The 15,198-nt window shown below is 45.0% G+C and overlaps 1 protein-coding gene across 1 annotated transcript in view; it reads left to right on the forward strand.

Moving 5' to 3' along the window:
* LOC124025777 (calcium uniporter regulatory subunit MCUb, mitochondrial-like) overlaps nt 1–15,181 on the forward strand; it is a 32,415-nt gene extending 17,234 nt beyond the window's left edge. Inside the window, 9 exon segments of the mRNA XM_046339111.1 lie at nt 4,771–4,842; nt 5,141–5,311; nt 9,376–9,480; nt 11,276–11,433; nt 11,752–11,886; nt 11,888–11,956; nt 14,653–14,727; nt 14,729–14,770; nt 14,962–15,181. Coding sequence (XP_046195067.1) covers nt 5,173–5,311; nt 9,376–9,480; nt 11,276–11,433; nt 11,752–11,886; nt 11,888–11,956; nt 14,653–14,727; nt 14,729–14,770; nt 14,962–15,039 — 801 coding nt within the window. The 5' untranslated portion in view covers nt 4,771–4,842; nt 5,141–5,172 and the 3' untranslated portion in view covers nt 15,040–15,181.
* Nucleotides 15,182–15,198: the final 17 nt, after the last annotated feature.

The following is a 15,198-nucleotide window of genomic DNA, read 5'->3' on the forward strand; positions in this document are numbered from 1 at the left end:
AACAACAGTCACCCACGAAGCATCGTTACCCATCGCTCCACAAAAGCCGCGGCCCTTGCAGAGCAAGGGGAACTACTACTTCAAGGTCTCAGAGCAAGTGACGTAACCGATTGAAACGCTATTTAGTGCACACCGCTAACAAAGCTAGCCGTTTCACATCCGTTACAGCAGCACCCAAGGGGCTAGAATTTTCAGCTCTACCCATTGACTTGGTGGTGACGTAGTAACCCCACGAGTGACCCGCATTGTGGAGCTGCATTACTCAAGAAAACAAAAAATAGACCATGTTTGTATGGAGACTTTATTAACTCAATGATATATATATATTTACATTGTTTGCAAACTGTTATGGAACATGTATTAATGGCAAGCCCCCCCCCCTCAAAACAGATGGGGCTCTAATGACGGGTTGTCACTGGTCCCCACCCCTCTGAACATACCCCCTGTCCTTTCCTTTGTGCTGTTTCTTTGACCTGTAGCTGTAGCAGTGTACGGATGCATGTCCCCTGTCCTTTCCTTTGTGCGGTGTCTTTGACCTGTAGCTGTAGCAGTGTAGGGATGCCTGTCCTTTCCTTTGTGCGGTGTCTTTGACCTGTAGCTGTAGCAGTGTAGGGATGCATGTCCCCTGTCCTTTCCTTTGTGTGGTGTCTTTGACCTGTAGCTGTAGTAGTGTAGGGATGCATGTCCCCTGTCCTTTCCTTTGTGCGGTGTCTCTGACCTGTAGCTGTAGCAGTGTACGGATGCATGTCCCCTGTCCTTTCCTTTGTGTGGTGTCTTTGACTTGTAGCTGTAGCAGTGTAGGGATGCATGTCCCCTGTCCTTTCCTTTGTGCTGTGTCTTTGACCTGTAGCTGTAGCAGTGTAGGGATGCATGTCCCCTGTCCTTTCCTTTGTGCGGTGTCTTTGACCTGTAGCTGTAGCAGTGTAGGGATGCATGTCCCCTGTCCTTTCCTTTGTGCTGTGTCTTTGACCTGTAGCTGTAGCAGTGTAGGGATGCATGTCCCCTGTCCTTTCCTTCGTGCTGTGTCTTTGACCTGTAGCTGTAGCAGTGTAGGGATGCATGTCCCCTGTCCTTTCCTTTGTGCGGTGTCTTTGACCTGTAGCTGTAGCAGTGTACGGATGCATGTCCCCTGTCCTTTCCTTTGTGTGGTGTCTTTGACCTGTAGCTGTAGTAGTGTAGGGATGCATGTCCCCTGTCCTTTCCTTTGTGCGGTGTCTTTGACCTGTAGCTGTAGCAGTGTACGGATGCATGTCCCCTGTCCTTTCCTTTGTGTGGTGTCTTTGACTTGTAGCTGTAGCAGTGTAGGGATGCATGTCCCCTGTCCTTTCCTTTGTGCTGTGTCTTTGACCTGTAGCTGTAGCAGTGTAGGGATGCATGTCCCCTGTCCTTTCCTTTGTGCGGTGTCTTTGACCTGTAGCTGTAGCAGTGTAGGGATGCATGTCCCCTGTCCTTTCCTTTGTGCTGTGTCTTTGACCTGTAGCTGTAGCAGTGTAGGGATGCATGTCCCCTGTCCTTTCCTTCGTGCTGTGTCTTTGACCTGTAGCTGTAGCAGTGTAGGGATGCATGTCCCCTGTCCTTTCCTTTGTGCGGTGTCTTTGACCTGTAGCTGTAGCAGTGTACGGATGGCTCGAGCACTCTGCTTCTTTAACTTGATATTGATTGGCTGATAGCCCAGGCTATGGACTGGAGGGTCGAAGAGGAGTGGCTGTCAGACACACACCCACTCTGTCAGGTCCCTGGATGTCACTGCCGCTGGGACAGAGACTCACCGATTCATTCAACCACCCAGACTCCTTTTCTATTAAACTGTTATTCTACAGCAGAAGGAATCCATTGATAAGAAATCAATTTTTTCACTCTTAAGCTCCTAATACTGACCTTTATATGGGGTCAGAAAGTAGTCTACATTTAGTTGAGTAGATATTGACATTTGATCACTTTAAGGTCACGATGTCACAAATTAGGCTTCTAATGCCATCAAAAAGGAATGCTTTATATTTTTAATAGTCTTTTGGCATTTGATCACTTTAAGGTCACTCACTGCAGCCACACGCTTTACAGGCTTCCAATACAAGGGGCCCAACTTGGTTTTGCTGCCCAGAAGGTGCTGTAGTGTTCACTAGGCATCGTTGGCAAACCCTCCAAGTCCTCTTCTTACCGGGTGGAGTCATTTCCATTTTAATGGTGTGGATGGGGGTATTGTTCTGTAGCAGGCACATCATTAATTCAACAGTTATAAAACCCTTATTCAGTTCTCACATTTAACACGACCATGTATCTTTGCCCACTGTGGTTGTGCGTGTGAGCATGTGTTTAATAGTGGCAGAATGCATGCCTAAGGCATCACAATACTTATTGGGAGTTGTGTTGGTATAATTGTAGCACAATACAAAATCTCTTTACAAACGCAGGTGCGTGCGTACACGCACACATATGATATATACACACACACACACACATATGATATATACACACACACATATGATATATACACACACACACACACATGATATATACACACACACACACACACACACATGATATATATACACACACACACACACATGATATATACACACACACACACACACACACATGATATATACACACACACACACACACACATATGATATATACACACACACACACACACACACACACACACACACATGATATACACACACACACACACACACACACACACATGATATATACACACACACACACACACACACACACACATGATATATACACACACACACACACACACACACATATGATATATATACACACACACACACACACATATGATATATATACACACACACACATACATATATACATATATACATATATACATATATACATACATACATACATACATACATACATACATACATACATACATACATACATACATACATACATACATACATACATACATACATACATACATACATACATACATACATACATACATACATACATACATACATATGATATATATACACACACACACACACACACACATATGATATATATACACACACACACATACATATATACATATATACATACATACATACATACATACATACATACATACATACATACATACATACATACATACATACATACATACATACATACATACATACATACATACATACATACATACATACATACATATGATATATATACACACACACACACACATATGATATATATACACACACACACACACATTTTCACAGCTATTACTCTACGTTCGTATCTTACCAGCTCCTTTCATTACTTCCAGCTGCAGTGCCAGCATCATATTCCCAACCATTAAACCTAATACTCCAAATCATTGTATTGCTCAGCATGGGATCAGAAGGGGATGAATCTGTAGTGGGGATGTTGATATGGAAACCTGGAGGCTTTCAGCACCATTTTCTGTCTATTTTCAGCTATTCAAGCATCATCATTGAGTCTGGTTTAGCCAGGCGACGTCTCTGTGGAGATTGGTGAGAGCCAGCCTTTTACCCTTACCTCAGTGAGATTAGATAGTGATGTTGGGAGGGATATGATTGTGAATATTAACACGGAACGGTTTTCCATCTTCCATCCAGGCCAAGAAGGTATTGAAATCAAATGGAGAAATGATGCGTCAGCAGAAGCTTTGACATGGTGTTGTCAGCAAAACAAATCTGTCGGCTGTAGGCTATTCTGTGGTTCATATGGGGGAGCAAGATAGGCTGCGGTAATATAATGATGATGATGCAGTTTCTTGGAAATGAGATTCTGGAAATATGTCCTTATCCCAATGTTTACATCACACAGTGTCTCAGTAAAAATGACTTGCAATGACTGTCTACATTTAAAATGATAATCAAGACCATTCCCTGGCAAAACAAAGATGTCACGTAGAATAGAAGCAGGTCGTTTTCCGACTCTCATTTTATTCACGTAGAATAGAAGCAGGTCGTTTTCCGACTCTCATTTTATTCACATAGAATAGAAGCAGGTCGTTTTCCGACTCTCATTTTATTCACGTAGAATAGAAGCAGGTCGTTTTCCGACTCATTTTATTCACGTAGAATAGAAGCAGGTCGTTTTCCGACACTCATTTTATTCATGTAGAATAGAAGCAGGTCGTTTTCCGACTCTCATTTTATTCACGTAGAATAGAAGCAGGTCGTTTTCCGACTCTCATTTTATTCACGTAGAATAGAAGCAGGTCGTTTTCTGACTCTCATTTTATTCACGTAGAATAGAAGCAGGTCGTTTTCCGACTCTCATTTTATTCACGTAGAATAGAAGCAGGTCGTTTTCCGACTCTCATTTTATTCACGTAGAATAGAAGCAGGTCGTTTTCCGACTCTCATTTTATTCACGTAGAATAGAAGCAGGTCGTTATCCGACTCTCATTTTATTCATGTAGAACTTCAAATGTTTGTCTTGCTGTCTTTGGCAGCATGATCGTTTGCCAAGGGAGGCTTCTGTTGATACTGATGATATTCAGCTGATAGGCCACTAACACATTCTGGTTTTAGTTGCTTTGCCGCCCATGTATGGAAAACTCTACAGCGTTCCTTGTAACAGTGTGTTCTGGTGCCTCTCGGGCTGTTCATAATGTTGATTGGAGACCTATTTGCTGATTTAATGTTATTTTGTAAATTGTGTAGGAATGGTTCCTTCTGAAAGAGACCTTGGTCTGAATGGGACTCTCTGTTTAAAATAAAGGTAAAATAAATCCCTTCTGTAATGTGTTCTCTCTCATTTCAGATCCATCCCAGACAGCCACAGTGGAGGTGTCCTCCCAAGTGGTCTTCTGCAGTACTGTAGCACCCTCTAGTGGTATGATACTGGCATTACACTGAACCTTTCTACAATTAATGTATTACCCTGGCTGCCTTGACTTTACACACAGTGCAGTTCTTTATTCTAAAGTGCCAGCCGATGACGAAAGGCTTTAGAATTGTAATCTTTGGTAGACTGTTCGTATCACTATTAATAAACGCAGAGACAATCCATATATTGTTGTATGCAATGAGCTCAGTTATTTAAAACGGTGAGAATGAGCTGCACTGTATTTTAAACACAAGGCCATTAAACTGCCCATTTTACCTGGTGTTGTTCTCTATCTGCGGTCTAGATGTGGTGTTGCAGTATAAACATGGACGACCGATGCTGGCTGTGCCGCTACCCTCCAGGCAGGAGAGCTGTCTGTTCTTCCTCAGGCCCATGTTAATGACTGTAGGAGACCTCATCCACGACCTGCAGAGAGAAGACCCAGGAGTCACCTCTGCCTCTGTGCTCACCAAAGGTAGGACACACAAATATATGTTGTACACATACACAAATATGTTGTACACACACATAAATACAGTGCCTTGCGAAAGTATTCGGCCCCCTTGAACTTTGCGACCTTTTGCCACATTTAAGGCTTCAAACATAAAGATATAAAACTGTATTTTTTTGTGAAGAATCAACAAGAAGTGGGACACAATCATGAAGTGGAACGACATTTATTGGATATTTCAAACTTTTTAACAAATCAAAAACTGAAAAATTGGGCATGCAAAATCTTTCAGCCCCTTTACTTTCAGTGCAGCAAACTCTCTCCAGAAGTTCAGTGAGGATCTCTGAATGATCCAATGTTGACCTAAATGACTAATGATGATAAATACAATCCACCTGTGTGTAATCAAGTCTCCGTATAAATGCACCTGCACTGTGATAGTCCTCAGAGGTCCGTTAAAAGCGCAGAGAGCATCATGAAGAACAAGGAACACACCAGGCAGGTCCGAGATACTGTTGTAAAGAAGTCTAAAGCCGGATTTGGATACAAAAAAGCCATAATATTGAAATGGAGGGAGTATCAGACCACTGCAAATCTACCAAGACCTGGCCGTCCCTCTAAACTTTCAGCTCATACAAGGAGAAGACTGATCAGAGATGCAGCCAAGAGGCCCATGATCACTCTGGATGAACTGCAGAGATCTACAGCTGAGGTGGGAGACTCTGTCCATAGGACAACAATCAGTCGTATATTGCACAAATCTGGCCTTTATGGAAGTGGCAAGAAGAAGGCCATTTCTTAAAGATATCCATAAAAAGTGTCGTTTAAAGTTTGCCACAAGCCACCTGGGAGACACACCAAACATGTGGAAGAAGGTGCTCTGGTCAGATGAAACCAAAATTGAACCTTTTGGCAACAATGCAAAATGTTATGTTTGGCGTAAAAGCAACACAGCTCATCACTCTGAACACACCATCCCCACTGTCAAACATGGTGGTGGCCTCATCATGGTTTGGGCCTGCTTTTCTTCAGCAGGGACAGGGAAGATGGTTAAAATTGATGGGCAGATGGATGGAGCCAAATACAGGACCATTCTGGACATTTACATTTACATTACATTTAAGTCATTTAGCAGACGCTCTTATCCAGAGCGACTTACAAATTGGTGCATTCACCTTATGACATCCAGTGGGACAGTCACTTAACAATAGTGCATCTAAAACTTAGGGGGGGTGGGGTGAGAGGGATTACTTAACCTATCCTAGGTATTCCTTAAAGAGGTGGGGTTTCAGGTGTCTCCGGAAGGTGGTGATTGACGAAAACCTGATGGAGTCTGCAAAAGACCTGAGACTGGGACGGAGATTTGTCTTCCAACAAGACAATGATCCAAAACATAAAGCAAAATCTACAATGGAATGGTTCAAAAATAAACATATCCAGGTGTTAGAATGGCCAAGTCAAAGATCTGAATCCAATCAAGAATCTGTGGAAAGAACTGAAAACTGCTGTTCACAAATGCTCTCCATCCAACCTCACTGAGCTCGAGCTGTTTTGCAAGGAGGAATGGGAAAAACTTTCAGTCTCTCGATGTGCAAAACTGATAGACATACCCCAAGCGACTTACAGCTGTAATCGCAGCAAAAGGTGGCGCTACAAAGTATTAACTTAAGGGGGCTGAATAATTTTTCACGCCCAATTTTTCGGTTTTTGATTTGTTTAAAAAGTTTGAAATATCCAATAAATGTCGTTCCACTTCATGATTGTGTCCCACTTCTTGTTGATTCTTCACAAAAAAATACAGTTTTATATCTTTGTGTTTGAAGCCTGAAATGTGGCAAAAGGTCGCAAAGTTCAAGGCGGCCGCATACTTTCACAAGGCACTGTATATGTTGTACACACACTCAAATGCAAACATTTGCCCGTATACTCAAATGCTTTTTGAATGAGTGCCTATCTAGGAGCAGTTCAGCCTTTTGGATAATAATGAATATGATTTAATGGACAGGGCAGAACTGATCCTAGATCAGCACACCTACTCTGAGATACTTTATGAATATGGGCTACTGTCTGTCGTGTACACAGACACTATATCCATCTGTTATCCTCCTGTCTCCTACAGATGGTGCACGGGTAGCTAACACCACCCCTGTAGACACCACCCTGTAGACACCACCCAGACACTATATCCATCTGTTATCCTCCTGTCTCCTACAGATGGTGCACGGGTAGCTAACACCACCCCTGTAGACACCACCCCTGTAGACACCACCCAGACACTATATCCATCTGTTATCCTCCTGTCTCCTACAGATGGTGCACGGGTAGCTAACACCACCCCTGTAGACACCACCCCTGTAGACACCACCCAGACACTATATCCATCTGTTATCCTCCTGTCTCCTACAGATGGTGCACGGGTAGCTAACACCACCCCTGTAGACACCACCCCTGTAGACACCACCCAGACACTATATCCATCTGTTATCCTCCTGTCTCCTACAGATGGTGCACGGGTAGCTAACACCACCTCTGTAGACACCACCCCTGTAGACACCACCCAGACACTATAGCCATCTGTTATCCTCCTGTCTCCTACAGATGGTGCACGGGTAGCTAACACCACCCCTGTAGACACCACCCTGTAGACACTATATCCATCTGTTATCCTCCTGTCTACTACAGATGGTGCACGGGTAGCTAACACCACCCCTGTAGACACCACCCCTGTAGACACCACCCAGACACTATATCCATCTGTTATCCTCCTGTCTCCTACAGATGGTGCACGGGTAGCTAACACCACCCCTGTAGACACCACCCCTGTAGACACCACCCAGACACTATATCCATCTGTTATCCTCCTGTCTCCTACAGATGGTGCACGGGTAGCTAACACCACCCCTGTAGACACCACCCAGACACTATATCCATCTGTTATCCTCCTGTCTCCTACAGATGGTGCACGGGTAGCTAACACCACCCCTGTAGATACCACCCCTGTAGACACTATATCCATCTGTTATCCTCCTGTCTCCTACAGATGGTGCACGGGTAGCTAACACCACCCCTGTAGACACCACCTCTGTAGACACCACCCAGACACTATATCCATCTGTTATCCTCCTGTCTCCTACAGATGGTGCACGGGTAGCTAACAGCACCTCTATAGACACCACCCCTGTAGACACTATATCCATCTGTTATCCTCCTGTCTCCTACAGATGGTGCATGGGTAGCTAACACCACCCCTGTAGACACCACCTCTGTAGACACCACCCAGACACTATATCCATCTGTTATCCTCCTGTCTCCTACAGATGGTGCACGGGTAGCTAACACCACCCCTGTAGACACCACCTCTGTAGACACCACCCAGACACTATATCCATCTGTTATCCTCCTGTCTCCTACAGATGGTGCACGGGTAGCTAACACCACCCCTGTAGACACCACCCAGACACTATAGCCATCTGTTATCCTCCTGTCTCCTACAGATGGTGCACGGGTAGCTAACAGCACCTCTATAGACACCACCCCTGTAGACACTATATCCATCTGTTATCCTCCTGTCTCCTACAGATGGTGCACGGGTAGCTAACAGCACCTCTATAGACACCACCCCTGTAGACACTATATCCATCTGTTATCCTCCTGTCTCCTACAGATGGTGCACGGGTAGCTAACAGCACCTCTATAGACACCACCCCTGTAGACACTATATCCATCTGTTATCCTCCTGTCTCCTACAGATGGTGCACGGGTAGCTAACAGCACCTCTATAGACACCACCCCTGTAGACACTATATCCATCTGTTATCCTCCTGTCTCCTACAGATGGTACCGGGTAGCTAACAGCACCTCTATAGACACCACCCCTGTAGACACTATATCCATCTGTTATCCTCCTGTCTCCTACAGATGGTGCACGGGTAGCTAACAGCACCTCTATAGACACCACCCCTGTAGACACTATATCCATCTGTTATCCTCCTGTCTCCTACAGATGGTGCACGGGTAGCTAACAGCACCTCTATAGACACCACCCCTGTAGACACTATATCCATCTGTTATCCTCCTGTCTCCTACAGATGGTGCACGGGTAGCTAACAGCACCTCTATAGACGGTCTCCTGGACAAAGACTTCCAGCTCCTCATCAATGATGCTGTATACAACATCCACTCCCCTGAAAGAGGTGAAGCAACTCTCCAAAACATAAATAGTTGAAACAGTTTAAGAGATGATGATGACATAATAATAAATGCCATTTAGCAGCTGCTTTATTCTGAAACGACTTAGTTGTGCGTGTTTATATTTTAAATATGGCTGGTCCCGGGAATCGAACCCACTATCCTGGTGTGGCAAGCAACATGCTCTACCAACTGAGCTACAGAGGACCACAGATCACACATCTACAGAGGACCACAGATCACACATCTACAGAGGACCACAGATCACACATCTACAGAGGACCACAGATCACACATCTACAGAGGACCACAGATCACACATCTACAGAGGACCACAGATCACACATCTACAGAGGACCACAGATCACACATCTACAGAGGACCACAGATCACACATCTACAGAGGACCACAGATCACACATCTACAGAGGACCACAGATCACACATCTACAGAGGACCACAGATCACACATCTACAGAGGACCACAGATCACACATCTACAGAGGATCACACATCTACAGAGGACCACAGATCACACATCTACAGAGGACCACAGATCACACATCTACAGAGGACCACAGATCACACATCTACAGAGGACCACAGATCACACATCTACAGAGGACCACAGATCACACATCTACAGAGGACCACAGATCACACATCTACAGAGGACCACAGATCACACATCTACAGAGGACCACAGATCACACATCTACAGAGGACCACAGATCACACATCTACAGAGGACCACAGATCACACATCTACAGAGGACCACAGATCACACATCTACAGAGGACCACAGATCACACATCTACAGAGGACCACAGATCACACATCTACAGAGGACCACAGATCACACAGCTACAGAGGACCACAGATCACACAGCTACAGAGGACCACAGATCACACAGCTACAGAGGACCACAGATCACACAGCTACAGAGGACCACAGATCACACAGCTACAGAGGACCACAGATCACACAGCTACAGAGGACCACAGATCACACAGCTACAGAGGACCACAGATCACACAGCTACAGAGGACCACAGATCACACAGCTACAGAGGACCACAGATCACACAGCTACAGAGGACCACAGATCACACATCTACAGAGGACCACAGATCACACATCTACAGAGGACCACAGATCACACATCTACAGAGGACCACAGATCACACATCTACAGAGGACCACAGATCACACATCTACAGAGGACCACAGATCACACATCTACAGAGGACCACAGATCACACATCTACAGAGGACCACAGATCACACATCTACAGAGGACCACAGATCACACAGCTACAGAGGACCACAGATCACACAGCTACAGAGGACCACAGATCACACAGCTACAGAGGACCACAGATCACACAGCTACAGAGGACCACAGATCACACAGCTACAGAGGACCACAGATCACACAGCTACAGAGGACCACAGATCACACAGCTACAGAGGACCACAGATCACACAGCTACAGAGGACCACAGATCACACAGCTACAGAGGACCACAGATCACACAGCTACAGAGGACCACAGATCACACAGGATGATGATGAGATATCAATTGATCTTTATCAGTAATTCTGAAAAGAAACATCATTAGTCACTTGAGCATCAGCAGGATCCTCCTCCTCCTCCTCCTCATCGTCATTATCCACCTCCAGTCTGGGGTGGAATTGGTGGAATAGTGATGCATGTTCCCAGTGTAATAATAATAATTTTGCCATGAGTTCCCAGAGTGACTGTGTTGTAATGAATTCCACCCATGTTGTGTGTTCAGAGGCGTCCAGTGAGCATGTGGTGGACGTGGAGGACATGAAGCACATGGTGCAGCTGCTCCACACGGCCCTCCACCTGCCCCACCACCACCTCCTGAAGGAGAGGCAGCTGCTGGAGAGACTGGATGGACTCAAACAGGACCTCTCACCTCTGGAACAGGTACCGGAGGGGTGTACGTACCGGAGGGGTGTACGTACCGGAGGGGTGTACGTACCGGAGGGTGTACGTACCGGAGGGTGTACTCTGACTCCGTTTCTCTTTCTCTTTCCTTCTGTCTTTCAGTATCTCCTCTCTTTATTTCTCTCTCTTGCGTCTCTTATCTCATCTCTCTCGTCTCTGTGTGACTCCTACTACCTATCCCTTTGGTCGACAACCATAAAGCTGTCACGGTAAACCTTCAAAGATCAGATTGCATGAGTGTGAGAGTTTGTTTTAGCTATCACTAGTAACCTCTGTCTCCCGTGCGTTCCTGTATAGGTGAAGGCACAGCTGGCGCGCAGTGCAGAGTTCCACTCCTCCAGGACTCTGTGGACAGGTGTGGCCCTGCTGTCTGTGCAGGGCGGGGCCTTGGCCTGGCTCACCTGGTGGGTGTACTCTTGGGACGTCATGGAGTCCCGTCACCTACTTCCTCACCTACTGCACCAGCATCGGAGTCTTCTCCTACTATGTCCTCACCAAGCAGGTACAGTACAGGACTGGAAGGACAGGAAGACCCATGTCCAGCATGGTCTCGATACAAGTAGTCAAGACAGTGTCTCCCCCTTGTGTGCACAAAAGTACTGTCACTACAGGGCACTTGAACAAAAGCTTTCATTTTCATTTCAGTCACACCTGGTCTCCTTACAACAACTTGGAGTAGTCAAGTTCTCATATGTGACCTTCATTGCCATACGCTGTACAGTATGAAGGCAGTAATTATCAGGGTTGAATTCTAACTTTAGATAACTGTGTGCAGTCAAACTTCTACAAACCGCTGCATTGACATCAATGGTAGATGTAATCAAAACACAGTTGATAAGCACTTAGAAGTGGAACAGAGAAATCTCCACGTATGTCTGCCCTCCTGTGGCTGCAATGTGTATAGCATGCGCTGTATAGAAGGAGCACGACATGCTCTGACCGGTAAACCTTCCAGTTGGTCCCACAGCACCTGTGTCCTGCGTCTAAATGATTTTATAAGACTTTTGTAAGTATCTTATAAAAGTACAGTACGAACTGTGTACATCCATGCCACAACAAGGAGGCTGACACAAACCAACATTCCTCTGTTACGCTTCGAGGTGCATCACCTGAATTCTGATCATATCTCCTAATGACATCCGTGCATAATTTACACAGAGGATCACGGTTATCTCAAGTTAGAATTTAAACCCAGATAACTATGAGTGAGAAGTGATACACAAGTTAGTCTGTCCAGATGGATCATGGTTGTTGTCCTCTGTAGGATTATGTCTGTCCAGATGGATCATGGTTGTTGTCCTCTGTAGGATTATGTCTGTCCAGATGGATCATGGTTGTTGTCCTCTGTAGGATTATGTCTGTCCAGATGGATCATGGTTGTTGTCCTCTGTAGGATTATGTCTGTCCAGATGGATCATGGTTGTTGTCCTCTGTAGGATTATGTCTGTCCAGATGGATCATGGTTGTTGTCCTCTGTAGGATTATGTCTGTCCAGATGGATCATGGTTGTTGTCCTCTGTAGGATTATGTCTGTCCAGATGGATCATGGTTGTTGTCCTCTGTAGGATTATGTCTGTCCAGATGGATCATGGTTGTTGTCCTCTGTAGGATTATGTCTGTCCAGATGGATCATGGTTGTTGTCCTCTGTAGGATTATGTCTGTCCAGATGGATCATGGTTGTTGTCCTCTGTAGGATTATGTCTGTCCAGATGGATCATGGTTGTTGTCCTCTGTAGGATTATGTCTGTCCAGATGGATCATGGTTGTTGTCCTCTGTAGGATTATGTCTGTCCAGATGGATCATGGTTGTTGTCCTCTGTAGGATTATGTCTGTCCAGATGGATCATGGTTGTTGTCCTCTGTAGGATTATGTCTGTCCAGATGGATCATGGTTGTTGTCCTCTGTAGGATTATGTCTGTCCAGATGGATCATGGTTGTTGTCCTCTGTAGGATTATGTCTGTCCAGATGGATCATGGTTGTTGTCCTCTGTAGGATTATGTCTGTCCAGATGGATCATGGTTGTTGTCCTCTGTAGGATTATGTCTGTCCAGATGGATCATGGTTGTTGTCCTCTGTAGGATTATGTCTGTCCAGATGGATCATGGTTGTTGTCCTCTGTAGGATTATGTCTGTCCAGATGGATCATGGTTGTTGTCCTCTGTAGGATTATGTCTGTCCAGATGGATCATGGTTGTTGTCCTCTGTAGGATTATGTCTGTCCAGATGGATCATGGTTGTTGTCCTCTGTAGGATTATGTCTGTCCAGATGGATCATGGTTGTTGTCCTCTGTAGGATTATGTCTGTCCAGATGGATCATGGTTGTTGTCCTCTGTAGGATTATGTCTGTCCAGATGGATCATGGTTGTTGTCCTCTGTAGGATTATGTCTGTCCAGATGGATCATGGTTGTTGTCCTCTGTAGGATTATGTCTGTCCAGATGGATCATGGTTGTTGTCCTCTGTAGGATTATGTCTGTCCAGATGGATCATGGTTGTTGTCCTCTGTAGGATTATGTCTGTCCAGATGGATCATGGTTGTTGTCCTCTGTAGGATTATGTCTGTCCAGATGGATCATGGTTGTTGTCCTCTGTAGGATTATGTCTGTCCAGATGGATCATGGTTGTTGTCCTCTGTAGGATTATGTCTGTCCAGATGGATCATGGTTGTTGTCCTCTGTAGGATTATGTCTGTCCAGATGGATCATGGTTGTTGTCCTCTGTAGGATTATGTCTGTCCAGATGGATCATGGTTGTTGTCCTCTGTAGGATTATGTCTGTCCAGATGGATCATGGTTGTTGTCCTCTGTAGGATTATGTCTGTCCAGATGGATCATGGTTGTTGTCCTCTGTAGGATTATGTCTGTCCAGATGGATCATGGTTGTTGTCCTCTGTAGGATTATGTCTGTCAGATGGATCATGGTTGTTGTCCTCTGTAGGATTATGTCTGTCCAGATGGATCATGGTTGTTGTCCTCTGTAGGATTATGTCTGTCCAGATGGATCATGGTTGTTGTCCTCTGTAGGATTATGTCTGTCCAGATGGATCATGGTTGTTGTCCTCTGTAGGATTATGTCTGTCCAGATGGATCATGGTTGTTGTCCTCTGTAGGATTATGTCTGTCCAGATGGATCATGGTTGTTGTCCTCTGTAGGATTATGTCTGTCCAGATGGATCATGGTTGTTGTCCTCTGTAGGATTATGTCTATCCAGATGCCAAAGACAGGCAGTTCCTGTATTACTTCCACAAGGGTGCCAAGAAGGAGCGCTTCCAACGTGCAGAAGTACAATGAGCTGAGAGAGGAGTTGGCTTCGGTATGTTGCTATACTTACTTATACAAGGCACTGCAGAATTTCTGCTCACTGCTTATTGGACTTTCCACTGATGTATTCAGTCTATAAAGGGGCTTCTGCTGATCGTGTGTGTGTGTGTGTGTGTGTGTGTGTGTGTGTGTGTGTGTGTGTGTGTGTGTGTGTGTGTGTGTGTGTGTGTGTGTCATCCTTAGGTGGAAGAAGATTTGAGACGTCTAAGGAATCCAACCCAACTTCAGCTCCCTGTAGAACAGATCCAGAGCCAGCCATGAAGAGCAGCACCATTTTCCCCCATTTATTTTGATAACAATGCATTTTTCTTACTAACCCTGCAGATCATTTTAGAGTTTTGGTTTACAATATTGGAAGTAATTTGTGGTAATAGAAGTATAGTAATAAATATGAGAAAACATCTTCCTGAATACTAATCA

Source organism: Oncorhynchus gorbuscha, unplaced genomic scaffold, assembly GCF_021184085.1.
Source record: "Oncorhynchus gorbuscha isolate QuinsamMale2020 ecotype Even-year unplaced genomic scaffold, OgorEven_v1.0 Un_scaffold_2445, whole genome shotgun sequence".
In the NCBI taxonomy this organism is placed as follows: Eukaryota; Metazoa; Chordata; class Actinopteri; order Salmoniformes; family Salmonidae; genus Oncorhynchus; species Oncorhynchus gorbuscha.